Genomic DNA, 27,914 nt, shown 5'->3' with positions numbered 1-27,914 from the left:
TTGGGCCGGGGAATGTTGGGAGTCGAAATCCACACCTCTCTACCTTGCCACCCAAGGATCACTGAGACCCCCCCTAAGAGGCAGGAAGTGCCCAAACAGGCCAAAGGGGGTGTGGGGGCCTTTCTCTAGGGAAGCCTCTTCAGGGCAGCTGGAGCATGCAGGACCAACAGCAGCAGCCAGGCTGGCTTTTTAATCCCTGGCTCTGTTGCAGGGAGGGCAGAGGGGAGGGCTGCAGGCCGGGGAATACAGAGAGATCCCTGCCTGGACAAGGAACCGGGCAGCTCCCAGGTTTCTGGGCATCCACCTCTGCAGCCCAAAACATCCTTTGCTAAGAAGGCGACCCCCCTGTTATTGTGGGAAGATCGGCCACAAGATGAGGGGTGTGGGCCTGATCTCTTGCTTTTGGTGGGCGGGGGGAACGACAAAGGGAGAAGGAAGCCGGGGGGGTGTCCCTCTCAGCCAGAAGTGGCCCCTGTGCCCTTGGCTGCGAATGTCAGCAATCAGACACGGCTGTTTTCTCAAGATTTGCAATAGCTTTTGGACAGAACCCCCCCCGTGGAGCGTATAGAGAAGACCTCCAACCCATCCCCCCATCCAAGTCCTGGAGGAGGGAGTTGCTTTTCCCTCTGCCCGGTGCCTGCAGCAGGAGCCACTAAGGGAGCTGAGCCTTGGCGGGTGGGGGGTCAGGGACTGGGCAGCCCAGGGTGGCAGATTTCTCATCCTGCTGTGTTCCAAGAACCTGCTTGGCATTTGAGCCCTCCCTTCGCTTCCCTGGTGCTGGGCAAAGGAGGTCATGGGTGGGGTTGGCAGAGATGCCAAGGTTGGTGGAAACCTGATCTTGTAACCTTATCCTGCTGCTTTTGTATCAGCCCGATAATCCCCTGCACCAGAGCCTCTCCCATATCCCATCTTGGGAGGCGCCGGCTGCGGCCCTGGATCTCTCCACGTTAGAAAACAGGACACTGGCGCAGCCAAAGGGGTTGCTGGGCATTTGGAGAGAGCTCCCCATTGCCAGCGTAGAACAGCCAGGGGGGCTCTGCTCTCGGCTGGGTGTCTCCTGCTGGGGGGCAGAGAGAGGCTCTGCAACAGGTGCTCGGATGGGCCGCTTTGCTGAAACTGCTCCCGCGGGGGAGGCCCTTGGAGTTGGGAAGGGCTCCGAGTGGGGGGGGGGCTACTCATCCTTTTCACCTTCCTGACCACCCCCCTGCCCACTTTCCTTCTGCAGCGGCCCTGCAGGATCCTGGCATCTCAGGCTTTTCTGCAGAAGCCTTGGGTGGCATTGCTGGGCACCGCCTGACACAGACAAGGGACAGGAAGCTTTGCCAGCAGCCTCTGGACCATCTGCAGCGATGGGCACCCATCCTCCCCCGCTGTCCCAGGCCAGTCCACTGGCTTGGGGGTCCCCAGTGGCCGGCAGGTGGGAAGGGCCTCCCTGCCCGGCGATTCTCCCAAGGAGCCCGTGGGGTGCAGGGCATGTTCTGCCCTGAGGCCCAAGGTGGGGGGTGGCCTGGCAGCCGCTCTGGTCCCAGGGAGAAAGTGTTACGCAAGCAGGTGATGCAGCTATTAGAGCCTGAAAGCCACCTCAACTCCAACGCCCAGCCTGCCTTCGGAGCCGCCCTGAGCGATCAGGTTCTACCAGGAGGGGAGACGCCTTCCTCTTGGTACCTGTACCCAGGGCATAAAAGCAGGCACCTGTGCCCGCTGGCTCAGTCCAAGCCTTCTCCTGGCCGGGCCAGCCAGGGTTTCAACCATGGAAGCCAGCGCAGCCACACTTCTCCTCCTGGCTCTCTGCCTTTCCTGCCTCCTGCTGCTCCGAGGAGGAGGAGGGCGACGGGGCACCAAGGCACGCCTGCCTCCCGGACCTCGGCCCTTGCCCATCATCGGCAACCTGCCTCACCTGGATACCAAGAACATGATCAAGTCTCTGCTGCAGGTAAGCTCAGCCTCCGCCTCCAATCGGGGACCCCGTGGGAGAAACGGCTGGGGTGGCGATGCCTGGCGGAGGGCTTCTGGGTCCTGGAAGGCGGCAGGGGCCAAGGCATCGCACTGCCCGCTCCAAGACCTCCTCTCCTTGGGTGCCCCAGCTCAGCAGGCAGTACGGCTCGCTCTTCACCATCCACTTGGGGTCCCGGCCGGTGGTGGTGCTCTGTGGGTACCAGATGGTGAAGGAGGCCCTGGTGGACCGAGGCGAGGAGTTCAGTGGCCGCGGAGACATGCCGGTCTTGTTCCGATTCACTCAGGGGAACGGTGAGCCTGGCTGGATGCAGAGCTTTCCTTGGGGTTTTCCTCGGCAGGAGGAGGCTGGGCCATCAGCTTCCCCACAAAGGGGGCTGCCCCAGGATGAGCGGGGAGGAGGGCGGTCAGCAGGCTCCAAGCAGACCGTTGCCAGGCGAGCCTTTCTCCAGGACCAAGTGTGTGTGTGTGTGTGTGGGGGGGGTGTCCATCCCAGTCCAGGGAGGGGCAGCCGGCCCTTTCTTGCTTGTGGACATGGGATGCTCTCCAGCTGTCCACCTGGTGACCCTCCGGCTGCTCCGTTTCTGCTGCTGGGGCTTTGATTCCTCTGCCCCCCCCCCCATCCAGGCGTCGCCTTCTCCAACGGGGAGAAGTGGAAGATCCTGAGGCGCTTTGCCATCCAGACCTTGCGGGACTTCGGGATGGGCAAGCGCAGCATTGAGGAGTGAATCCAGGAGGAGACCCAGTGCCTGGTGAAGGAGCTGGCCAAGAGGACAGGTGCGTGGGGCTGCGGGGGGGGCCCAGGGGGCACTTTGGCCAGCTGAGCTGCGCCTTCACTTCCTGGGGTGGGGGGGGACTTCGCTCCAGCAGCTGCTTAGGACAGGTAATTGCAGGCTTTAAGAAGGCTGATCGGTAAGGAGGGATCTAGCCACCCGCTGGGAACGCTCCGCCTGGTCCCAGGAAGGAGGGGCAGGAGGGGGGGGGGTAAAAGAGCACAGGTGAGGATAATGAGGAGGAGGAGGATAAGAGCAAAGTGGAAGAGCAGGACGAGAAAACAGAGTTTCCCCTTTAACAGAATAGCGGAGCCTCCTAGTCTGCCCCCACCCCCACCATTTCAGAGAAAGGATTGTCCAGTCTCTATTTCAAAACCTCCAGTGATGGAGCCTCCGCCCCTTCTGGAGGGAAGCCACTCCACTGGCTAGTTGTCCTCCCTGTCAGGTTGCTTCTCTCCTTCAATAGTTCCACCCGTTGCTTCTTGTCCTGCTTTCAGGTGCTTTGGAGGGTAGGTTGACCCCCCCCCACTTCTTTATGGCAGCCCCTCCAGTATTGGAAGTCTGCTGTCCTGTCTCCCCTGGTCCTTCTTGTCTCTAGCCAGGCCCAGTTCCCACAACCGCTCTTTGTATGTTTCAGTCTCCAGCCCCCTCATCCTCTTGGTTGCTCTTCCTGCACTTTTTCCAGAGCCTCAACATCTTTTTTGTATCGTGGCAACCAAAGTATTCCAAGTGTGGCCTTTTCACCAAGGCATCCTAGAGTGGGATTCACCCTTCAAGTGATCTCAGTTCTGTTCCTCTGCAGCCCAGGATTGCGCAGGCAGCTGCCACCCACTGCTGACTCATGTTTAAGTGACCAAGAATCTTCTGTATCTTCTCTTGAGCCCACCTTCTGTGGGGTTGACTGCTCCAGGCAGTTTAGTGTCATCAGTAAATTTGACATTCCCCTTCTACCCCCTTGTCTAAATCGTTGATGAAGATGTTGAGGAGTCCTGGGCCTAAGACAGAGCCTTGGGGTACTCCACTGCCTACTCCCCCCCACCCCGTGTAGAAGAAGAACCAGCACTGGGGGGCTCACTGGGTAGCCTGCCCCTCAGCCCCTCAGGCCTTTCGCTTTTGGCGCTCCAGAGCCCTTTGACCCCACGTTCCTGCTGGGCTGCTCGGTCTCCAACATCATTTGCTCCATCGTCTTTGGAGATCGGTTTGACTACGAGGACCAGCATTTCCTGACCTTCATTGGGCTGATCAACGACAACTTCCGCCTCTTCAGCTCTCCTTGTGCCCAGGTGAGCGTCTGTTTGGGGGCAGGGCAGGAAGCAGCAGCCCCTCCACCGCCCCTCTTTCCCACCAGGCCCCCCTGTGGAGCTTCTACCACCGGCAGCTTCTACCACCACCGTCTTTCATCAGGGCCCTGATCTCTCCTCAGCCTCCGGCATCCCTTTCATGGCATCAGCCCAAAGGTGCTCAAAGAGGCCACCTCCATTAAGACTAAGAACAGCCCTCCCTCGACCGAAGGGGAGGGACAAGACACCGTCCTTTCAGCAGTGCCAAAAAGGTTCCACTCCCAGGTTCCCTCTGATTCAGGGACCCTGAGGGCACAAATGGACCCCCGACAGAACTGAAGAAGCTTCTTGGATGAGAAGTGAAACAACTTCAGGAGAATGCAAACCCCAGCTACCTTTTGAAAAAGCCCCTTTGGGACGATGCCACGAAAGTGAGGCCAAGGCAACCTTTGGTTCAGGTCTCCGTCTGGATCTGGGCCTTGCTGGCCTGTCTCAAAGCACATTCAAGACGAGGGGGAGACCCCTGTGCCCCCCTCGCTTTCTCCTCTCCATGACTCCGGGCTGAAGAAGGGAGCGGCCCCCTTGTGTTGGCTGAGCCTCCTGAAGCCCTAACTCTGAGGGGAAGCTCTGCTGGAGAAGGTTGGGGTCGTGTGGTTGGGAGGGGGTCTTGGTGTCCTTTGCCCCAACAGGGACTGGCCCGAATGCCTCCCACTTCCCACTCACCTCCCCCGCCTTTGGCGGTCTCCATTTCCCATCCCGGATGGTTCTTTCTAGATGTACAACATTTTCCCTCACATCATGTATTACCTGCCTGGACCACACAACCGTATATTTGCCAACTTTGAGAAGCTGCGGGTCCTGGTGAGGGAGATGGTCAAGGCCCACCAGGCCAGCCTGGACCCCAGCTGCCCACGCGACTTTATAGACTGCTTCCTCCTGAAGATGCAGCAGGTGAGAATGGGCTTTGTAGTCCCCTGCAGGGCTTCCATGGCAGAGGAAGGGCAAGGCTGCTGCCTGTCAAATGCAGAGCGGTGGTCCCTGCAAGGGTGCAATTTGAGGAAGGGGAGAGACAGCAACGGGCTCCCAGCTGCCTCTGAAAGGGAGGGGGCTAAAGAGGAGGCTTACCTGTCCTCCTCCTCCCCCACCAGCAGGGCAGGGAAGAGCCATAGCTGGTGGGGACTTAGCGGCCAGATGTGGCTCACTGGCAGCCCAGGTGCAACCTCCCATCCGGGGGACATCGGCTCTTAGAGCTGCAGGAAAATCTCCCCCCGCCTCCCCCCCAAGGCAGTCCCTGCTTGCACCTTCTGCAGCCCTCCTGGGTGGAGCCCCTCCCACCCTGAAAAGGATGGCCTGGCCCGGCAGGGGAGGCGGCAGCCCTTGTGGTCCCACAGGCTCACACACACCCCGGGCACCCCTGTGCCTGCAGGAGAAGGAAGACCCTTGCAGCTTCTTCCACACCGACACTTTGATCATGACTACCCACAACCTCTTCTTTGCGGGCACCGAGACCATCAGCACCACCCTCCGCTACGCCATCCTCATCCTCATGAAGTTCCCCGAAGTGGCTGGTGAGGCTGAGAGGAGCCCCGGAAGGCCAGAGAGGCGATTGCCAGTCGTGCCATCCAAGTGCCCGAAGCTGGCAAAGGTGGCCCCTCTCTGGCTTTGCCCAGCGGGCACCATTTAGGAAAACGGGGCAGCAAGGAGAGAGGCCAGTGTGGGGACCCCACTGGGCAGAGCTTCTCCCTGGGCACTGTGCGGGTGGAGGGAGGGACCAGGGCCCCCAAAGCAGTCGGGTGGAGAACTCACCCCCTGTCTCCAGCCAAGGTGCAGGAGGAGATTGCGAAGGTCATTGGCCCCGAGCGCCTCCCCTCCGTTGCTGACCGGGCGAGGATGCCCTACACGGATGCCGTGATCCACGAGGTCCAGAGGTTTGCAGACATCATCCCCATGGGCATCCCGCACGCCCTGACCAAGGACACCCATTTCCGGGGCTTCTTCTTTCCGGAGGTACCTGGGGGCAGCAGGCCAGAGCAGGCCGTGGGGTCTGGGGTCTGTCCGCGGGCTTTATCCAGGCCTGGCTGCAGTTCTCCCCTTGGCAGAGATGCCAGCTGCTTTCTCCTGGGGGGTGTCTGCGTGGGTTGAGTGATCCTCTCTGCAGGGCACAGGGGGGCAGTGAATTGGGTGGGATCAGGGCAGCTTTCTGGTTTCGCACCTGTCTCTTTGACACTGATGGCGGTTGTTTGATGGATGCAAATTTTATTGGCGCCTGCATGCTGTTACTGGGTTTCTTTGTGGGACTGTTTTAAATGATTTTTATTAGCTAATAATTTTGTGTTTTTGGTTATTTTAAACATTCTTGTTCACCACCCAGAGTTCCTTTTGGTAAATGGGTGGCCATATTAATTTGTTAAGTCAACAAAAAAAAATCTGCAGAGTCAGCTCAGTGTAGCAGTTAAGACACTGGCTAGAAACTGGGAGAGCCGAGTTCTAATCCTGCCTTGGGCTTGGAGCCAGCTGGGTGACCCTGAATGATTCACTTTCTCCATGGCCCTAGGGAGGGAGGGAGGGAGGGAGGGAGGGAGGGAAGGACAAACCAATTTGAAAACCTTGCCAAGAAAATGGAAGGGACTTGTCCAAGCAGTCTCTGAGAATCAGATGTGACTGAATAAAGGACAAACAATATTTGGTTAACTTTTGTTTAATACTCATTTAAACAAACATCTGTAGCTTTAATTGCAAGTCCACCATAGCCATTTTCAAAACAGGTCTGCAAAATTTAATATTCATTTTCACACATATTTCCTCTAAGTTAATGTGAGTCTGACTTTCCTACTTACACATTTTTCAGTGATTCTTTCCTTGCCTTATGCCTAGTAGAGTTTGGACAGTCTTTGTCTGAATATATGTGCCTTTCCCCAGGACGGGTCTTCTGCACGCGGCTGCCAACTTGGCTGTGGCTGCCTGCCCTTCCCACAGCTCCATGCCCTTTTCTTCTACCACCTGCTGCCAGCCATGACTGCGGAAATGACCCAAACCCCAAAACCTTTCACCTTAGACTGTCTCCTATTGGCCTCACCCCTTTCCTAGGTGGGGGGGGGGCGTGCATAAGCGCACCAATGTGCCTACCGTCCCTGTCCTATTGTTTCTTTTTTTCTTCTTCTTATATGTATCCATGTATTCATAACTATGTTTTTACTGATACCTATTATTATCTTGGAAGCAATTGACCAACCAAATAAAACTAAACAACGGAGGCCCCAAGCCAAGGGGGCCACCTGCCCTCTGCTCCCCAGGGGACGAGGAGAGCGGAGGCAGGAGGAGGCCTTTCCTACCCAGGAAATAGCTCCGCCGCCCACCGCCTTCCCTTCCTGCCTTCCCTCCAGGGCACCAACGTCCTGACTTTCTTCCACTCCGTGCACCAAGACCCCACCCAGTTCAAGGAGCCCGACAGGTTCGACCCCGGGCACTTCCTGGACGAGGAGGGCGCCTTCCGCCGCTCCAACGCCTTCATGCCCTTCTCGGCGGGTGAGTGGCGGGGGAGGAGGAGGAGGCGGGGGCCCCGCCTGGGCCTGGGCAGCGCTCCTGCCGGGGGGGGCGGCCGCTTGGCCCCGCTCAGCCGCCCCTCTGCCCTCCCCTCTGCCCCGCAGGGAAGCGGCTGTGCCTGGGCGAGGCCTTGGCGCGCATGGAGCTCTTCCTCTTCCTGACCGTCCTCCTGCAGCGCTTCTCCTTCCAGCCCGGCTGCCCCCGCGACCAGCTCGACCTCTCGCCCCTCGCCAGCGGCATCGGGAACGTGCCTCGGCCCTACACCTGCCGCCCGCTCCCCCGCTGAGGCCGGCCCTGCCGAGCGGAGCGGGAGCAGCCGGGCTGCAGCAGAGCCGCTCCTCTCTCTTGCGGCGGGGAGGGGGCTTCTTTCCTGGGCGCCGCTTCGTTCTTGCCCTTCCGTTGGCGAGCCTCGCCTCCAGGGAGCGCAGCGCGGCCTCGTCTTCTCTGGGCAGCCCGGCCCGCCCGCCCCGCCATCCGGGGAGGCTCTGCCCGGGGCTACCGCCGCCGCCGCCGCCGCTTCTGCAGCCCTTCGTCCGATGAGAGGCGACGTCGGGCTTCAGGGACTGCGGACTCGGGGAACGGCGAGCACAAAAGAGCCGCTTGGCGCCTTGAACTTGAATCCGACCGTAAAGCTTTGGCCGGGCCTTCTCTTGCAAGGGGCCCCAAAGGCAAACAGAAGGGAAGCACAGCCAGAGCAAACGCTGAAGGGCCCGCAATCCACACCCGCCCAGCCCTCCTCGGCTGGTCCGGCCCTTGAGAACCAGGCCCGGTGGGTGAGGCTGAAACGGGAGAAGGTCGCAGAGGGACAGAAAGAGAAGTGCCATTATTGTGCCAAAATTAAATTGCATGCTTTTATGTTAAAACACCGACAGTTTTCAACACCTCCGAAAGATGCTTCCCTTGTAGAAAAAGTGGGGCAGCCCCCCACCCTCCCATCCTGCTCCTGTCCTTGACTTGGTTTGGGGGGTGGGGGGCCTTGCCTTGCAGAAATGGGCTGAGGGCGGTCAAGGGGCCTGGAATAATCCTGCTTTTCTACAGATTCTTCTGCTCTGTTAATCAATTCCAGTGAGCTTTTATCTTTGAGAATTGTTTGTAAACTGTTTTGAGGGTGTTCGGGGATTGGAAAGTGGGGTACAAATATTCTGAATAAAATGCTAAGCAAGCACACACAAGAACCCCCCCCCCGACTTTCTTCATTCAGAACCAGGGCTGGGAATCCGGGTGGGATTCGCACACAGGCTGCCCAAAACTTCTCTTTCTCCAGCCTCTCCTGACTTCCAGCCAGCAAGATTTGAGGTTAGGGAAGCCAGGGCTGGCCCAACCTGGGGAGGAGGCAGAGGGGACCCCTTTGAAAGCCACCAGCTCTACTTTGGCCCACTGAGGAATCTGGCGGCTGAGCTGCCCTCCCCGGCTGGGACAGGCGCTGTGCAGATTGGCCTGTCTTCCTGAGGGATGCCTGGACGTGCTTCTCCACCTCCCCAGCCCCCCCTCTTCTGAAAGGCCCCTCCCAGAAGTGCCTTCGGCCTCTACCAGTTGGTAACCAGCCTGTTTGCTCAGCATCGTCACCCCTGGTGCTTCCCTAGAAAACATGGCATCAAGGGGGGGGGGCTCCCTAATGCAGAACCTTCTCAGCCTTGCAAAGACCCCCGTGGCAGCCCCCAGCTCCGTCCTGGATCTGCCCCTGAGGCTCCTGCCCTGAGGCCTCTTCTCCGGCACGAGGCAATGCCTGCTGGGGTGCCAGACGTAGCCCAGGGCCTGAGAGGCAGCTGAGCCTGGCACCCCCTGGCACCTGGGCAAGCACCTCCAGAGGAGCCCCTAGGGACAGGGGAGGCGGGCGACAGGTTGGCTGGGAAGGCTGGCAGCCCTGGGATGAGAGGAAAGTGGGGCAGCACCACAAAGGGAGGGGTGGGGGGCAATCTGGCAGGCGAGCAACCCACAGCAGCTGGGCCCCCGGGGGGCAGCTCTTCACTGGGGGAGGAGGCAGAACTGGTAAGGCCGGGGATGCTGCCCAGGCCGGTGGACTCGGGGGTGAGGTCGATGGCTGCGGGCTCCGTCAGGGCTTTCAGCCGGAAGTTCTGCAGGATGGTGGTGAGGAAGAGGAAGACCTCCATGTTGGCCAGGCCTTCGCCCAGGCACACCCGCTTGCCTGTGGGGGAGAAGCCTTCCTTGGCGCCTCTGCCAGCAAAGGCAAATGGGGGGCAGCCTGGCACCCGCCCCCAAATGCTTCTGCTCTTTCCAGAGCCCCTGGACCGCCCCCGCCCTCCCCGCCGACCCTGCCCTGCTGGCTGAGCACCATGGGCTTTGTGGTCTGGAGGAAGCGGCTCCCCTGATTGCCTCAGGCCGCTCCTGGGAGGGTGCCAGGAAGCGCATGGCCCCTGGGGCCCTTGCCAGCCTGGCCCCCTCCCTGCCTCCCTTTTGTGCCAGAGCAGCCGGCGAGGGTCCTGCCCACCCTGGCGGGACGGCCGCTTTCCCCCTTACCTGCTGAGAAAGCCAGGAAGGCCTCCCGCTTCCTGAACCGCCCGGCCTCATCCAGGAAGTGGGTCGGGTCGAAGGCGTTGGGGTTCCTGAACTGCGTGGGGTCAGACTGGGAGGTGCAGAGCAAGGGGATGACGTTGAGGTCCTGGGGTTGAGGGGGGAAGGGGACAGCCTTGGTGAGCCCAGCTCTCCCCTACTGAGCGGGGAGCACAGTCATCGCAGGCATGTGCAGAGTGCTTTCTGCTCAGGGCATCCTCGCCATTTGGGCTTGGTGTGGGTCTCATTTGGGAAACCAGCCCAAGCCAAGCCCACCCACCCACCCACCCCCAGCCCAGGTTCCCTACTTCGCCAACCTTGGGGAGGCTGTATCCCCGGAATTCGATGTCCCTGGTGACCGTGTGGGGCACCCCCATAGGGACGATGTTGGCATAGCGCTGCATCTCGTGGATGACGGCGTCCGTGTAGGGCATCTGACTCCGGTCGTCCATGCAGGGGGCACGGTTGTCCCCAATGACCCGGTCGATCTCTTCGTGCAGCTTCTCTGCCGGAAGAACTCCGGAGTCACCACAAGAGCCACAAAGGCAAGGGGAGGAGCCCTCCGAGGAGGGATTCGAAGGGGGCTGCCTGTCCTTCTGCCCTCTGCTCCCTCGCCTGTCCCCTCCCTCCACGTGTTCGGACGCTGCAGGACCCCCTTCATCTGTGCCCCCCAGTTTACCTTCCACCTCGGGGTGCCTCAGGAGGATGAGCAGCCCATAGCGCAGGGTGGAGCTGACCGTCTCAGTGCCAGCAAAGAAGAGGTTGACGGTGGTCTTTGCCATCGTGTCCTTGTTGAAGTGAGAACTGGGGTTGCCCTTTTCCTGCAAGGCGGCAGAAACCAGCCTGTTTTGGTCCTTCTAACGGAGCTGCAAAGATGCTCCTTGCTGGTTGAGAAACTGAGGCCAAGGGATCTTGCTGGCGGGTTTCAGGAATCAGAGCCCACAACGAAGGGCCTTTTCGAGCAGGGCCTGGGAAGCGAAGGCTCAGCCTGGCTGTCCCCCAACGGAGCTGCCCTCGAGGCCCGAGCAGAGCCAGCAGGGCTCCCCGGCCCTGGGTGCAAGACCCCCAATGGAGATGCAGCAACCCCCGTGGCCTCCTCCGAGGAACCCTGGGCCTGGGGGTCCGGGAGAAAGCCCCTTCCCCTCTCGGCAGAGCCGGGCAGGGGCCACGGCGATACCTGCTGGATCTTGATGAGGAAGCAGTCGATAAAATCCCTGGGGGAGTTGGGGTCCAGGGTCTGCCTGTTCATCTCCAGCCGCTCGCCCACAAACTTGGCCAGCTTCAGGTAATTGGCGTAGATTCTCTGGTGGGGCCCTGGGATCCATCGCATGATGTTTGGGAAGACGAAGAGCAGCTGAGGGAGGAGGGAGAAGCTCTGCTCTGCAAGGTCTCGGCTGCGCCCACCCGGCCCACCCAGCCAGAGGCCCCCGAGCCATGGATGAAGCCCCCTCCCATGCTGCGCTGGCCATCAACCATCCACTGCAGTGAGGCAGTTCAGGGATCACCCTTCTCGGTTGAGCAGGCAGGGGGTGGGGGAAGGGGCCCCCTGGCCACCACTCTGGAGAGAGCCAGGCTCTCTCTCCCAGGGCAGCTACTTGGGGGTGGCAGCGAGGGGTCAGCTGAAGGTCCTGTGCCCAGCCCAGTCCTTTTCGGCCCTTGCACCCTGGCCCTTGGCCTCCCCCAGAAGAGAGCTCTGGCTCCTTCCACCCCACTGCCCTTTGCTCTGCCTAAACTGCTCCCTGGCACCAGCTCAGGTGGCAGCTTCAATATTGCACGTTCCTTTGGGGGGTTGAGAGTAGGGGGCAGATTGGAATATAAGTCACCTAACAGGTATTTGGGTTGGAAATATATAAACCAGGATAGACATTTTAAAACTGTATCTTTAAGGCAGGGGTCCCCAACCACCGGTCCGCGGACCGGTCCCGGTCCGTGGAACAAGTCCTACCGGGCCGCTGGTTTGTTGGCGCCGCCATTTTTTGATGAAAAAGTGCTTCCGGTGAGCTTTTCCGGGTAGAAAGCTCACCGGAAGCACTTTTTCATCAAAAAGATGGCGGCGCCAGCGCCCGGTCCCAGAAAAGCTCACCGGAAGCGCGCCGCTATCTTTTGATGAAAAGTGCTTCCGGTGAGGTCACCGGAAGCACTTTTTCATCAAAAAGATGGCGCCAGCTGATGCCGTACCGGCCGCGGCGCCAGCTGATGCCGGTACCGGGCCGCGGCATAAAAAAGGTTGGGGATCACTGCTTTAAGGGAATGCTAAAATTGTAATTAGGTGTGGTTTCTCAAACGGCCATAAGATGGAGCCAGAAACCTGGGTTGTTTAGTTCCTGTTCTGGTGTTTCTGGAGTCTTAGTCTTAGTCTTAGTCTCAGAAGAGAGTGTGAGTCAGTCTCTGTTTCCTTCTGTTGGAGAGTATTACCGTTCCTCATAATTGACTGATATTCTTGGATTTGATGTAAGTCTGATACTGAACTGTTTTTGACACTGGACTTTGTTATTGGATTATCCCTGGACTAAAAACTGACTGATTTAACCTGTGAATGACTTTGGACTGCTTGTTTTGAACTTTGCTTAAACCATTTCTGGAAGTAAAAACCTACATTTACTGTACAGTGTATCTGTATGCTGTGTGTGTATTATTCAAGCACTTCTCTCAAATACATCTCCCTGTATGCACTCATTCTCCTAACGGGGAATTACCTCAACAACCGTCTCCCAAAACTCCCTCTGTTCTCTCTCTCCCTATCTCCCTCCATTAAGGATTTTCAGCTGGGAGGAGGGCTTCCTGCAAGGGGACACTGATGTGGCCTGGACTCTGCCCTCCTTGGATTGCCCCAGCTACACTTGGCAGCCCCTGGCACTCCATTCCTGGCACAGGTGGGAGGATGGTCTGGAAACTTCCACTGGGCTGGCACAGAGCGGTTAAATGATTAGCCACTACCTCGCCTGTACAAAATGAAATCTGCTTTCCTTCCCAATTCGGGTCTGCCTGGTCCCCTGGGCCCCACAGCAGCTGCAGGTGGGAACCAGCCCACCCCACATCACGACAGCCAACTCTAAGCGGGGCTGAAGGGCCTGAGTTCCCAAGACATAAAATTAACCAGGGAAAACCTGGAAGAGCATTGCGGGGGGCATAATGGCAGACTTTAGGTACTTGGTGGAATTTGGACTTGGCCGCCTCCAGTTGCCAGGTCTTAGGACCAGTCCCTTCCTCCAGGTCAGACTCACCTGTCCCCAGGTGGAGCTCATGAGCTTCCAGTTGCTGTTGATCAAGTCAAGCAAGGTCAGGAAGGCCTCATCTGTGTATTCAAACCGCTCTCCAAAGACGAGGGAGCAGATGATGTTGGAGCCAGCGCAGCTCAGGAAGAAGGTGGGGTCAAAGGGCTGGCCTGCGAGCCAAAGGGGGCAGAGGTGAGCCTGGGGGTATTTGGTAACATTCCTCCAGTCCCCAACTCCCACCCACCCCAGGGATCGCCTCATGCCATATAGCCCTTCTTTGGCACACTTCAGACGAACTGACTTAAATATGGCAATTGAATAATTCAGGGAAACAACTTGCATAACTGAAATCTCTGCCAATCCTGTTTCCAACCTGCTCCGTGCCAGATGCCTCCAGAATCCCCGGAGGGCATCAGATGAAGGAAAGGCCCGGCACACCTGGAGGACCACAGCCTGAGAATCGGCTGCACATCCTCCGGCCTCCCCAGGAAGGGAATTCTCGGAAAATGAGGCACTTTATATGCAGAAAAGGCCTGGAGACCTTCCAGAGCGAGGGAACTGGACCGGAGCCAGCTGCTCTAGTTGAGCAATCCTGAACAAGCCCAGCCCCTTTTCCACCAGGCGGGATCTTGGCCTCTGTTGAAGTTGGGCTCCAGCAGGCGGGGTTTTCCAAGCCCCAAAGGAAGGAAGGCCCCCTGAAGGAACCAACCACAGGAGGGTGGCAGCCTCTCCTGCCTTCCACGTAGAAGCAAGAGAAGGGGAGGGTGGGGCCACCTTGGGTTTTGCGGAACTCGGCCACCAGGAACTGGGCCTCCTCCTTGATCCGCTGCTCCATGGACCGCTTCCCCATCCCAAAATTCTTCAGGGTCCCGATGGCAAACCTGCGGAGCTGCCTCCAGCGCTCCCCTGTCCCATACACGATTCCTGGGGAGGGGAGTCAGAGACGGGACAACAGACCTGAGACCAGGCCCAGCCTGGCCCAGCCATAATTTTTCTCCTTCCCAGAAAGCCCCGCCGCTCCCCCCCACCACAAAGCTCTTCCCAGCCCAGGGCCTGGCAGCCCAGGAGACCCAGAGACAATTCCTTCCCCCTCCCCTCCCCCCCTCCCCTCCTCCCCCCCTCCTCTTGTCCTCCTCCCCTCCTCTCCTTCCAGAGTCTCACCATTTCCTTTGCTCCACATCTGGACAGCAGGAAAGTCTCCGCGGCCACTGAACTCCTCGGCTTTGTCAATCAGGGCCTCCTTCAGCACTTGGTAGCCCGAAAGGACCACGCAGGGCCGAGAGCCCAGGTGGAAGGTGTACATGGGGCCGTAGGTCTTGCTGAGCTGGGAGAAGAGGAGGACTGGTCAGGGCAGGGATCCTTCTCGGGGGCGGGGAATGGGGGGCTCCCTTGGCAGGGAACAAGAACCACCACCTCCGTCGGGATTTGGGCTTCCAACGCCTCCGTTGAAGGCAGGGCAGGCAGGGGCGCTTCATAATACACTCTCAGGCCCCTGGGCTGCCTGCCTGGGGCACGTCCTTCCGGCCCAGCTCGAGCTGCTTGGTGGGGCCCAGCAGGCGCTTCCACAGAGAGACGCTTGAGCTGCCCCATGTCCGGGTGCTGGCGCAACTGAGGGGGGCTTTGCTGCTTCAGGCCAAGGCACGAGTGGGTCAGCCTGATGCCAGGCATTGCTCTGGCCTGGGAAGGGAAGACGGTCACTTCCCTGGGTTCGGGGAGATGCCGTTGGCTCTGGGGGGGGCCCACATTGGCCTCAGTTGACGGAAAGGAGGGCTGGTCCAGTTTCCCCCCCCCACTTGGTCTTGTCTTGCTTTCTCTTCCATTTTGTTCCCACAGCACCCGGGGTCTCTCTGGGAGGGAGATGGGCGGCCTCCAAACATGACTGGCCCAGATAGGTTGATGGGCAGATCAATCAATCAGTGGTGACAGATGAGAGACACACAGACAAACAAAGGCGCCATTTTGCCCCGTACGCCCCAGATTCCTCCCTCCCCCCAGGGAGCCCCCCTGCCCGGACTCACTTCCCTGAGGGAGGGGATCAGCTCCTTCACGTCCACCTGGAGCATGTTGCCGATGAAAGGGAGCGGCGGGGGCCCCGGGGGGAGGCCGGCGAACCTCTTCTTGGCTGTGAAGTGGAGGAAGAGGAGGCACGAGGCGGCCATGGCTAGCAGGATGCTGATGGGTCCCCCCAAATCCATCCAAGTGATGGCTGAGATCTCCATGGCTGCTGAGAGTCCAGCTGGCCAGCCAGCCAGCCAGGATATATATGGCCGGACACCTCTTGCGCCAGTCCCTGGCTGGCCGGAAGTTGGGCCACAGCCTGAGGCTGGGCCGATGTCAGCTGGGTGGGGCTGGGCTGAAGGAGGCCAGTTCTGCTGGGGGTCCAGGAACCTTTGCGGTGTGGCTCTTTTTAAAGCCCCCTTTGAAGAAGTCCTGGGCCCTTTCCCTTCCCCTTGCTTGTGGTATCCTGCAGCTCCAAGACCATTCCTTGCACGCCCCCTGCCCTTTCTGCTGCCTAGGAGCTTGCCAAGGCACCGCCCCCCTCCCCCTCCACAGAGCTCCAAGGCTGAAACTGAGCGGCCTTTGTGAGCCAGATTTCTCAAGCCATGTTTGCATACTGCTTTGCAGTTCCAGAGAGATCTGGCTGGGGCTACTCCATTGGCCAAAGATTAACCCAGCCACGTCCAGGACAGCCACTGAATGTGTGTCCATGCTCCTGTTGCACCCGGTGCTGGGTGCGAAGCCCCCCACCCCCGCTCTCCCCTTCCTGCTCCCTTGGAGCCTTTCTCTGGCAGGCTTTTTCTCCTGGATCATGGCCGGTCTGCCCATCCATAACTCTGCTCTGAAAGTGGGCTATGAAGACCAGGTGGCTTGAGTCCCCAACTAGCCACTCCACTTCTTGGCAACCCAGCCCAGCCCCAGCCGGCTACCTTACAAGACTCTGAACTCCTGCCAGAGGCCCAGAGAAACAGGCTGCCCAAGCCAAGCTCGATTCTCTTCATCAGGGATTGAGCAGGTGGCATGAACCCAGACGATGATGGGAAGGGGGCGTCTGCTGCCCCAAAGGTGCTTTTCCGAAAGGCCACTGGACTTCCTTGGTTTTCAGTCCTGACCAAACAACTGAAGAAGCTTCGTGGATGAGAAGGAAAATGTTTTCAAGGAAAAACCCAAGAAAGCCCAGTGACAGCCATGACCTGGTGGATTGAGAACCTCCATCGACGTGTGTGTATGTGTGTGTGTGTGTGTAAAAGAATATAAGGAGTGAGGAAGAGGAGGCTGCATCAGCCTTCGTTGGAATCACCCCTCTTTTCCTGCTCTGGTCAATTCCCTGGTGCTCTCTGAGTGGGGTTATTTTCTTGCAGACATTTTATGACCCAAACTTGGTAACATCCGGAGTGTTCAGCCTTTCATGCCTGAGCTACAAATATTCTCCTTTGTTGCTGCTCAATTCTAAGCAACTGGGCCAAAAAGGAATTTCTTCTGCACCGCAAGAACCCAGAGAAGGCTGGCTGTGCCCTGCCTGAAGCGGCTGCAGTCCGTTCCTTCTGCGCAATGGAGCTTCTGGCCCTTCTCCAAGGGGGGGACAAGCCAGTGGTTGTGGATCATGGGTGGTGGATATCTAGCAGTTGACTTAGTCCACTGTGGGCCATTACCTTATGGAACAATGCAGTTTATTTCTTTGGACTTCGGAAGCAACGTAATCGTAGAAGTTTTGTTTTGTTAATAATAGTTTAGGGTTTACCCTGCTGCATGAATTCAGCCTTCAGGTTGTAGTTTCCTTTTAAAAAAATAAAACCACCATATTCGTCTTAAGCAATCTCTCTAACCTTTTGCTCTTAGCAGAATTTGCCAAGATTAAATTTTAAAAAATCAGTTTTGTTTTACCAAATGACCACTGTCCCCTCAGTGAGCGAATCATCCTCCTTGCAATTGGGCTAAATGACATGACACCCCCAGTTGACTCGCAAAATCCAGGTGGGCGAAGTGTATCTCGTTAAAGGATAATCGGTGTGGAAAGCTTCTGTCAGTGACCTCTCCCCGGTTGCTTTGGACAAAGCCACCCAGGGGGATCTGCAGGACAGGGATTTCATGGTTGAACCTGCAGTCACTGAACGTAGCTGGAAGTCAGAGCTGGATGGATGTAAGTATCACCTTTTCTTTCCCTCTTCTTCTCTGTTTTCCTGGCCAAAGGCTGCCGCTATGGCTGGTGTGTTCCTCTTCAGATGCCCAGGCTGTCTACCATAGAGCTGGTCCCTCATTCACCGTTGCTGCTGCTGCTGCTGCTGCTGCTGCTGCTCTGGGTCTCCTTCACGTTAAGTGGGAGGAAGAAGGGCATGAAAGCCCCCCTGCCCCCTGGGCCCACCCCACTCCCCATCCTGGGGAACTTTCTCCAGCTGGACCGGAAGAATCTGGTCCAGTCCCTGATGGAGGTGAGTTGGGTTTCCTTCCTTGAAAGCCAGCAGCTGCTTCTCAGGGTACACAGCGAGCTTGGTGGGCAATGTTGGAATGGCTGGCCTTTGACCAGGTGTCATGTGCACCTTGGGCATTTTTGCAGGGGGTGGAAGTAGATGGGATACCCAGATTGGCACCCCCTCTTCCCAAGACAGAGAGAGGAGGACAAGTCAACACAATGGCCCTGTCTCGTTTATGCTGCTCCAACCCTTGGGTGGAGTCCTCCTGGCCTGGAGATGAGGAAGCCCAGGGATCAGGGAAGTCACACAGAGTGGGAGGAGGCGTTGTGGTCAGGATACTCCACAACGATACACAGGCATGGCTCGAAATATCAATTTCCCTCCATTCTAACCCAAAGAATTACAAAATGTTGAAACTGATACAAATAAATGGCACCCACCATTCTTTGTTCCACAGCCCACAGAGTTGTGGATGAATGGCTTAAAATATTGCCATATGTCCTAAAGCCAGAAAGGAATTAGAATGCCACGGACATAACCTTTCACAGCAAGCCTTTATGGGGCACTCAAGCACTTCCCCTCAGCAGCTCTGAAGAGGACGCTCGGCAGGCAATCTGCCCCACTGCTCCAGGCACCTTAGGCTGGGTGGGTCCCTTCAGCTCTTTCCATAGGTGTTCTATTGCAGGCGTCTCCATGCTGGCTGGGGAATGCTGGGAGTTGAAGTCCACAAGTCTTAAAGTTGCCACGGTTGGAGTCCCTGTCCTGTGAATTCAAATCACTGGAGGTCCTTTGGGGCCCATTCTTGGGTTTTCTTAGATGTACATTTTGAGGTCGTTATCCTGCTGGAAGGAGCACATGGCTTGTGTGGAGAGGGGCTGGGTTGGAGACCGAGTGCTGCTGCATGGGGGGGGGGGGTTGAGCTCCTGTCACTAGCTCTTTGATGGGGACATGAAAGCAGCCCCCCAGGCAATAGTGATGTCACTGGCTGATCCTTTCAACACGGAAGCCCCTTACACGGGACGGGATGGGGGGGGGGGATCCTGCTAGAGAACCCCATGACCTGCATCAGAGTTTTCTCACACAGAGTTACGTTTTGCTCCAGAATATTTTGATGGCGTCCTTTTGAATCATGTTCTTTTCTTTAAGAAACGTTATTTGTCAACATGCATGTTAGCAAACTCCAGTCTGGCAGATTTGGGGGATCTATTGGAAGCGGGGTCTCCTGGCCCCATCCCAAGAGACTTGGAGGGTGGGTGGAGATAAGGGGACAAGTAGTAGAGGAAGGAATCCTGGCAACTTATTCCAGAGAAAGAAAGAATGAGAACAATATCCTGAGCACTGCGGAATCTGTTGAAAATCTCCCTGGTTTTTATTCTGAATTCCCAACAGTTTGAGAAAAAAGAGATTGAATGAAGAGCCTTGCTATTTTTTCTTGCTTGATCCCTTCAGAAAAGAGATGGAAACGGCTCCCGGGAGGAGGTTCCACCTTCCCACCCCCAAAGACAACCCAGTGTCCACCTGTGGCGCCTGGCATGCAGGCAGGAACTGGGCTCTGCTGGGCGTGAAGGGGCAGCAGCCCAGCAAACCTCCCTGACCCTCCCTTAGGGAGATGTGGGGCCATTGGAGACCCCTTGAGTGGGAGTGGGAGGGGGCGTCAAAGAAGTCCTTCCCTCCTGCTCCTGCGAGGTGGGGCCAGCCACTAGCAGCTCTTTTCTTGGGCCAGCATTTCTCGCTGGCAGCATCACTCTCATCTAGCTGGTTATGGCAACCCCCCTCCCTTCCCCTCAGAAACAAGTTGGTCCTTCTGCCTCTTGGGAAAGGTGTCGGGAGAAACCCCGAGGGAAGAGAGGCAGGCCAGGAGGAGCCCAGCAGGCCTGTCTGGCAGCACCTCTGCCTCTTTCCCAGGCCCCACTTCTTCTGGCCCTCTCCCCTCCAACCTGGCTCGGTGCCCCTTCTCTCAGCCCTGGCACTGGGGTGGCACTGGGTGGCAAGCAGAGTTGACTATCCTGCCCGGAGGGGGGAGAGAGGCAGGGAGAATAAGTCAGAGCTGGATGTCTTTGTTGGTCAGAAAGGTTTCTTCCACCCCGCTGAAACTCCCATCCACAAAGGGTCCTCGGCGGGATTCTAAGCTCGACACCTGCGAGTGGATCTCACCTTACACTCACTTTCCTTTGCTGCAGGGTTTGCCCACTGCTGTTAGCCCAAAGCAACTCAAGCACCTTGTAGCCTAGAAGAGCCTTGAGCCCCAACTATTCATGCAAGAGCCCAGGATTTCTGTAGAATGGATACTTTTCTAAAACAAAACACAAACCTGTCCCTAGGCATAATCTGGAATTCAAATTAGACTATTTGCAGTTCCAAATGTTCAGCATTTGATTCTGATTTTGGGGGAAAGCTGAGTTGTTGTTGCTCAGCAGCCGTTGTGCACCCCTTCGGCTGGGTCTGTGTGTGAAAGCTGGCCTCTTTCCGGCGGGGCCAAGCAGCCTGGTCGGCTTCCTGGGCTGGTGGGACTTGGGAGGCCGCCTGTCTCCTCGGGCTGCTAAAGGCTCCCAATACAGGTGGTGGAGGGGGGGCTCCAAACCACTCCTGGTCTTTCTTGGCAGATGGGCAAGGAGTACGGGCCGGTGTTCACCGTCTTCCTGGGACTGCAGCGGGTTGTGGTCTTGTGTGGCTACCAAGCCGTGAAGGAGGCCTTGGTGGACCAGGCAGAGGAGTTCAGTGGGCGAGGGCAGCTGCCCGCCTTCTCCAAGGACTTCAACCACCATGGTGAGGGATGCTTTGGCTACAAGGCGGGCCTGAAGCTGCCTTGCTGGGCTTGCCTGGCGCTGGTGAGGGGGGGGGGTTCCTGAGAGAAGCCCCCTGACCTCCTAGTCTCTTGGGCAGGGATTGTGTTTGCCAACGGGCAGCGCTGGCAGCAGCTCCGCCGCTTCTCCCTCACCACCTTGAGGAACTTTGGGATGGGCAAGCGGTCCATTGAAGAGCGGATCCAGGAGGAGGCCCAGTGCCTGGTGGAGGAGCTCCGGAAGGCCGAAGGTAGCTGTTGGTGTGGAGCAGCAGCCCCTCCCTCGCCTCGGTTGGCCTGAGCCTTCCTCAAGGGGAGGTCCAAGAATCGCAGGTCAAAGCAGGCCAAGGAAGTCTTCCCCTGCCAATGCCTTTGGCTCGGGAGGTGTCTGGACTCCCAGCAGGGGAAGGTTTGGTTTTCTACCATGGGCAACTACAAGCCCTACGATCCAAAATTTTAGCAAAGGGTTCTCTGCCTGGTTGCTGGGTGGACTCCAGAGGCCTCTGGTCCCATTTCTGGCCTTCCTGGACTTCCGGAAGGCCCGTTTTTCACCCTCCCCGATCCTCCACTCTGCCCTGCGCTTCCCTGCGTCCAAAATGGGCCACGTGGGGGCTCCTGGGAGGGGAGGGGTGGGCAGGGCCAGCCAGGAGTGGGCTTGGGGGCTCTCCAAACTGCACACAATCTTAGCTAGGGGCTCTCCCGAACCCCTGCGAACCCCCAGCAGACCCACCCCTGCCTGGGATCTGTGAGCAGCCCCCCGAAGCTGATCCTGACTGACCCCAGAGGCCATCATGGCTAGTAGCCCTTCTCACTTTCCTCCCTGCCTGAAGCTGCCATTCGCTGTAGAGTTGTCCAGATGCCACCAACAGGATGTGCCCTGCAAGCCCTCCCTTCTGTGGGCCAGTGCTGTGGGCTCTCCTGGGCTCTCGGGCTGACCCTCCTCCCACCACATGCCATTGTGTTCCCTGCAATTGTTTGTCCTCCTGGAAGTGAGGAGTTTGGACTTTTGGGTCCACATTCAATTACTATTGTTATCATTATGGTTTGCTGCACAGCTGGCCAGAGGTTCAGACCGGATGTTATTAACGCTGGGCAGGTGGGTGGGAAGGAGGGGAGGCTGCAGGCCCAGCAAGGTTCCCTCTCTTTTCTCCAGGGACGCCCTTTGACCCCACCTTCCTTCTTAGTCGCGCTGTCTCCAATGTCATCTGCTCCGTTGTGTTTGGGAATCGGTTCGAGTACAGCGATGAAAAATTCCTCCGGCTGAACAAGCTGATAACGGAGCGTTTCTGCATTGCCAGCTCAACCGAAGCCGCGGTGAGGACAGTGGGAGAATGCCTTCACTTTTGCCACCTTTCCCCTAATCAAACCATGAATTGAGGGGGCCATTTTCTGCTGAGTGCCTGGCATTTTGTCCCCAAAATATCTGAAAGTCCATAACCGAATTTGCTATTCTTGGGGGAGAGAAAAGCTCCCCGTGGCTCTCACCCCTCAGGGGGAAGAGGCCGAAAGTTCTTGTTCTGTATTCTGTACAGTGGTAGATTTTGTCTTCTGTACAGACGCAGATAGACAAACAAAACGTATATACAAAGTTTTTATTATTGGTTCATCAGGTATCCTCATAACTCACATTTGTGACGAAGTTCTTCTTTAATGACCAATCCTTTGCATATCCGTCTTGTAGTGTAGAAAGATAAAAAGGTCTCAACCCCATGATAATTGAAGCATGGTATGAAATGGTGGTTTCAGGCAAGAGTGAGGGAGCCTCCCCCAACCCAACAAGGGTCACTATAGTGACCAATCAGGATTACAGATGTGGTCCTGTGACATGGACTACATTTCCCAGGATACCTTAACTACATTTACCATGATGCAGTCTCTTAAGGGGACAGCTCACAATTCCTAAATAACTATCCCAAATCCCATTAACTGTCTGGGCAGCACAGTTTTCCTCATGTTGGTGGTCGTTCCTCCAGCTCCATCCCACCTGGGATGGGGGAGGGGAGAACAGAGGCTGAGCAAACTCTCAATTTGCTTCCAGGCTGGCTGGAATCGGCTGCATCCGACCTCTTAGGTGGAGAACTGGACAAGAATGTTCCCTTCTGGGAGGCTGGTGGGGTTAGTCCAACTGGAACCTGCCTGCCTCCCCCCCCCCTGAATTTTCAGCCATATTCCCAAAGTGGAGCCATGTCTTCAGAGACGTGCCTAGCAGAAGGATGCGCTCACATTGGCCCTTCACCACTTTGATTAAGAAGTAGCAGCTGCTTGCACACAACTATCTAAGTTTGCCTCACTTTTAAAGTCTGTTTTGCCAGTTAACCACAGGCATGTATTGCGCAATCTGCCCAATAGGTTAGTTTGTGTACCAAGTTAAGCCCAGTGCACCCAAAATCTGCGGTCAAGAAAAGCTAACCGTATTATTGTTTCACCCCTTGCCCTCTGTCCAACTTGGGGTAGCTCTACAACATCTTTCCGGAGATCATGGAGAAGATCCCTGGAGTGCATCACGCAGGCCACAGGTGCTCTCAGCAGATCATCGGCTTCATAAAGGAGAGGATCCAGACGCAGCAGGCCTCGCTCGATCCTTGTGCTCCCCAAAATTACATTGATTGTTTCTTGGCAAAGATGGAGCAGGTAATGCTGCTTCTCAAGGAGTTTCACTTCTCACTTGGGTGGCATGAAAGGGCTTCATGTTCAGCTGCCAGGCAAAGGAGCTGGTTGTGGGTCTTTGGGGTGCATCTGTTGGCCCCAGAGGCCTCCCCACCTTTCTTCCCTTGCATGGAAGGAGGGGAAGTTATTCCCCGCTTTCTTTATGGCCACCAAAGACAACTGAGGGCCTTCGGGGTTCAGGCAGAGCTCCAGCCCCAGAGTTTGGCTCAAGATTTAGGAAGAGACTTCTAAGTCACCTTTCAACTCAGAGCTTGGCTAAGAGTAGAGGTCCACAACCCCCAGGCCGCAGGTCACTACTGGGCTGTGGAAGCAGCAGGCGAGCACACCTGTGCAGACAGAAGGCAAGCATGCTGGGAAGCCCCATTTGTGTGAGTGATGGGTGCAGGTGCCCACCACTGGCACAAATAGAGCTGTGCGGGCGTGCCTGCACTCCCTCTTACACACACACACACGCACGCACGCACACCCCTCTGGTCCCCAAAACCAGAAAGGTTATGGAAGTCTGGGTTAGAGAACTAATGAAGAAAGCTTCAAATAGTCTGCTGCTCCTATTCAGCTGAAGATGAATTGCACAGGGTCGTAACTCAGGCAGGCTTCACCTTGCCTGCACAGAGGAATGGGGACCTGCAGCTCCCAAATGTCTCCCGTCTGATTAGAAGCGTGTTACTTCCAGAGCTGCAAGGGGGAGGGGGGAGGGGGGGTGACAGAATCTGACATGCTCATTGGGTGCTATCTGAGCACCACTTCTCCTTCTATTGGCCATCAGGAGACACCATTTTGCTCTACTGGAGCTCATCACTTGACCTCTTTCACAAGGAGGTTCACAAGCCTCTATGGCAGGGATGGGGAACCAACTCCCAGAATTCCCAAGCCAGCCATGTTGGTTCAGGAATTCTGGGAGTTGAAGTCCACCAGTCATAAAAGGGCCGTGGTTCTCTGCTCTATGGGGATTGAACTCCTGGACGCTTCAGATTCAGGTTTCTCAGCCTCGGCAACATTAAAGCGTGTGGACTTCAACTCTGAGGGTTCTGGGAGTTGAGGTTCATATGTGCTGGCTGAGGAAGTTGAGTCAAGGCCATTAGTCTCCCGTTCTTGTTGGTTCAAAACATTCCGCTAAGTCTGAAGCCGCGACTTGGATTAGCAGCGCATGTGACTCGGCTTCCAGACCAGTGTGCCTGCCTGCCTGAGAACCTTCTCTGACACCTAGGAGTTGAAGTTCACACCTGCTGAATTTGCCAAGGCTGAGACACAGCGATGCACACGGTGCCTTAGCAAGCCTTGTTGCGGAAGAGACGCAGAGAGTATTCTCGGCAGAACAGTTTTGAGGCCAGTAGGAGCCCCATAAAACGAAGCTTGCAAAATGAGATGATAACGCAACACAACAACACCCGTCTCTCTGCCTGAGAGCTTCGGAGGGAAGGCAGGCAGCGCAAGCCCAGTCCTAAAGAGAACTTTCCACCCCGGAGTGCCCCGGTTTCCATCCCAGAGAGTCAGCCCGGGAACAACAACTGGCCCCGGGAGGCTCCCCCCAGGAAAGGCCCCGGGTCCACGTCCTGCCCGAAGGATGAAGGGCACGAAGCAGAACCCGAGAAATGGCCACTGGCCACTCTCGTCTCTGCAGCTGCTGGGTCTTGGCAGGCCTATTCCGCTAGGAGGTTTTCACCTAGCAGCGCCTGGAAACGAAGGCGGCCTTTCCCTTATCTCCCGTGGCCTTTGACAGGAGAAGCACAACCCGGATTCTGAATTCTGCATGGAGAATTTGGTGATGGCCACGTTCAACCTCTTCTTTGCTGGCACAGAGACCATCAGCACTACCCTGAGATTCGGCTTCCTCATCCTGATGAAGCATCCACAGGTCCAAGGTCAGGGAGGAAGGAGCCCCCCCAGCACTGCCAGGGGCCTCCTCGGGGGTGGGCTGGCCAGCGGGGGAGGGGGGCCTTCTTTTCTCAGTTGTTCTGCTCTGGGAAGGTGGACAGTCCACAGCATTATTTGGGCCCTGGCTGCCGGCGCTGAGCGGCCCTTTCCCTGCCCAGCAGGGCTGCGCGTCCTGAGGCTGGCTTGTGGCCCTCAGGGAGCCCTAGAAGTTAACCCCCCACGGCGTCTTTTCAACATGTAGGCTAGAAATGAATGAACTGCATGGGAATGGCCCCCTAAAGACCTTTGTCCACGGAGTAGCCCTTGTTCCCATTTTGGCTTGGCCCATCCGGCCCCCAGGCCCTAAGCGCTGCTCTCCGCCCTCCCTTCCCCGCCAGCAGGGCGTCTCCTCCTTTGTTCTGCAGGCCCATTTCATGGCAAGCAGGCGGACTTGTCGCTGCTTTGCCTTCAGGGGCCCTTGCAAGAATCCACTGCAGGCCAGAGTCTGACCCCAGAGCCCCCCCGGCCATCTTTCCCCAGAAAAGCTCCACAAGGAGATCGACCGAGTGATCGGGGCTGGCCGCTGGCCCTCGGCTGACCACAGGCGGCAGATGCCCTACACGGAGGCGGTGCTGCACGAGATCCAGAGGTTCAGCGACATCCTGCCCATGAGCCTCCCGCATGCCCTCACTCGAGACACCCACTTCAGGGGATACGCCATCCCGAAGGTGAGGCTCGGGGGCAGGACAGGACTCGGAGCTCAGCCGCAGCCAGGGTGCTTGTCCGGCACGCTCCCTTCCATTATGGCCTTCGGGGTCTGCCCTCGGCTGTGGGGTGGGGCATTTGTGCCAGAGCCGCCCCGCCCCACTGGCCTGGCCATGCCAGTTCTGCATGCTCCAGTGCCAGCTGGCCTTTGCTAAGCTGTTACCCGAGGAGAGGGGAAAGGAGAAACCGATTCCTGAGTTTCAACCGAATCTGGTCCAATGGGATGGACAGCAGAAGGTCCTGTGGGTGGAGGATGTGCCAAAACAGAGGTTCTGCCGTGGAAGGGTGGCGGGCATCCCTTTTGGCTACCACCAAGCAAAGTTTCTCAGGCCCCCTGCCCTGGACAGCGCCACTGAAATGCCCCTCAATCCTAGCTTCCCCTCTGGCAATGCGGGCACCTCATTCTGGGCTTCCCTCCTTGCCTCTGTCTCCACTTTCCCTCCTGCTCTGCCTGCTTGGATGTGTTCCTGCCAGGGGACCTACGTCTACCCTCTACTCAGCACGGTGCACTACGACGCTGAGCATCACGCCAGCCCTGAGCAGTTTGAGCCCCGGAGATTCCTGGACAGTCACGGCCGTTTCAAGACGGCAGACGCCTTCATGCCTTTCTCCGCAGGTGTGTCCTGGGGCGGGTGTTCCCCTCCCCCCTTCCCTTCCCTTCCGTCCCTCTTTGTGCCACTCGCTCCTCCCCTCCCCTCTCAGAAGGTGGCCCAGCCTTAGGCCACGTGAGGAGCAAGGGGCCCCTCAGCTGCCTCTGGCACCCACTCTTTGCCCCCTCTCTGCAGGGAAGCGGCTGTGCCTGGGCGAGGGCCTGGCCCGCATGGAGCTGTTCCTCTTCCTCACCACCATCCTGCAGGCCTTCACTCTCATGTCACCGGTGCCCCTGGGTGAGGTCAGCATTGTGCCCGATGCCAGTGGTGTCAGCCGTGTGCCCATGAGATACCAGCTCTTGGTGGTACCACGCCAAGCTTGACCCACACTGTTTCCCTTCTGTCGCACCCTCTTCAACTGCCCAGAGGGTGGGAGGCTGTGGTTTCCTCCATCAGGGCAATTTATGGGCAGCGAGTTCCTGCAACAAGCACCCAGTGCTGTTCGTAGAAAAGCATCTCCGCAGTTCCGGTCGGACTGTGAGCTCCTCCTGGGTGCTCCCTGAGCTGGGCACTTTCCTCGTAGACCCCAACTGGGCAACACCTTCAGTGCCACTCTGGCATAGCCAGGGAGCCTCTGCAAGGAAACCAGCCAGCTCAGGGAGCACCCAGGACACCTTTCGGCTCCCTTGAGGGCACAGGGCGCGGGAGCTGCTCCCCCCTGCCGTGTCCCCCCCACAAATCAGGAAGCTGCTTCTCTAACCCTGACCCCTGGAGCATCCCTGGGGCTAGGATGGCAGTGTTGGCCGCTTGAAGCCGAAAAGGCCCTGTTTCCAAAGAGCCAAACCAAGTCACTCTGTGTTTAGGTGGGTGCTTCTCCCACAGCCCCCAAACAAACAAACAAAATGCTTTGAATAAAATGTGCTCATTTCAGTAACACCAGTTTCTGTTTTCACTTTGCCCCCATCAGAAGGGAGCCCAGCACACAGCAGCTGGCCCTGAGGATGCCCGTAAGGGGGCAGCCCTCTTCTCTTGGGCGGTGGCAGGAGGGGCAACTGCTGGCTGCTGTCACCTTCGACCACTGCCCCTACACTGCAGGAAAAGGCCTGTCATTTCGCTCTTTGGGGGCACAGCATGAAGTAAAAGCTTCAGAGGGGGAAGCAGAGCTTGGGGGAAGGCTAGGTGGGGGTGGAATGGGACCGGTGTGTGTGCGTGCGGGGGGGGTGTCGCCTTGTCCCTGGCAGAGAAAGGCCAGGAGCTGCCTTGCATGCCAGCAGACATTTGGGGGAGGGAGATCCACATCTGGGTCTAGGGGGTGGGCCGATGGGCAGAACACGGGCACTCCTGCAGATGCCCCCTGACTCCTCCCAGATGGGACCCCCTTCTTTCCACCACCACCCCAGGACAGGCGCGGCTGCCTGGGGGTCCCTGGGAGGGGGGCTCCTTCTGCTGCCCAGAGGCCTGAGCTCCTTGTCGTGCAGCAGCATCCAATTCAGGGGAAAGCGTGACTCGTCCACCCAAGGAGACACATCCCCTGCTAGGGAGGCTTGTTCCTTGCCTCAGTTTCCCTCTTCG

General features: G+C 57.7%; 3 protein-coding genes across 3 annotated transcripts; 2 read left to right on the top strand and 1 right to left on the bottom strand.

Annotated features, from left to right (window-relative positions):
- Nucleotides 1–696: 696 nt before the first annotated feature.
- On the top strand, nt 697–8,718 carry LOC148129992 (cytochrome P450 2F5-like). Its single transcript, XM_087970322.1, is given in 9 exon segments — nt 697–1,933; nt 2,085–2,247; nt 2,581–2,730; nt 3,852–4,009; nt 4,781–4,957; nt 5,433–5,574; nt 5,826–6,013; nt 7,390–7,531; nt 7,740–8,718. Coding segments are annotated over 9 exon segments (1,653 nt in total). The 5' UTR covers nt 697–1,750; the 3' UTR covers nt 8,090–8,718.
- A 661-nt stretch (nt 8,719–9,379) lies between these two features.
- LOC148129991 (cytochrome P450 2F3-like) lies at nt 9,380–17,077 on the bottom strand. The gene is given in 10 exon segments (XM_087970324.1): nt 9,380–9,552; nt 9,555–9,695; nt 10,028–10,169; nt 10,378–10,565; nt 10,740–10,881; nt 11,238–11,414; nt 13,285–13,445; nt 14,050–14,199; nt 14,437–14,599; nt 15,294–17,077. Coding segments are annotated over 10 exon segments (1,503 nt in total). The 5' UTR covers nt 15,495–17,077; the 3' UTR covers nt 9,380–9,514.
- Nucleotides 17,078–17,194: 117 nt separating this feature from the next.
- Nucleotides 17,195–27,320, top strand: LOC113425574 (cytochrome P450 2F3-like). The gene is made up of 10 exons (XM_087970323.1): nt 17,195–17,413; nt 17,496–17,702; nt 20,288–20,450; nt 20,568–20,717; nt 21,620–21,780; nt 22,921–23,097; nt 24,854–24,995; nt 25,528–25,715; nt 26,227–26,368; nt 26,538–27,320. Exons 1-10 carry the CDS (start codon nt 17,408–17,410, stop codon nt 26,723–26,725), a joined length of 1,524 nt encoding a protein of 507 aa, XP_087826449.1. The 5' UTR covers nt 17,195–17,407; the 3' UTR covers nt 26,726–27,320.
- Nucleotides 27,321–27,914: the final 594 nt, after the last annotated feature.

This window comes from Notechis scutatus, chromosome 8, assembly GCF_049901735.1.
Source record: "Notechis scutatus isolate UNSWTSFEM ecotype Mainland chromosome 8, rNotScu1.2, whole genome shotgun sequence".
NCBI classification, from domain to species: domain Eukaryota; kingdom Metazoa; phylum Chordata; class Lepidosauria; order Squamata; family Elapidae; genus Notechis; species Notechis scutatus.
Note: the sequence above shows the minus strand (reverse complement) of the source record. Positions and strands in the feature narration are given on the sequence as shown.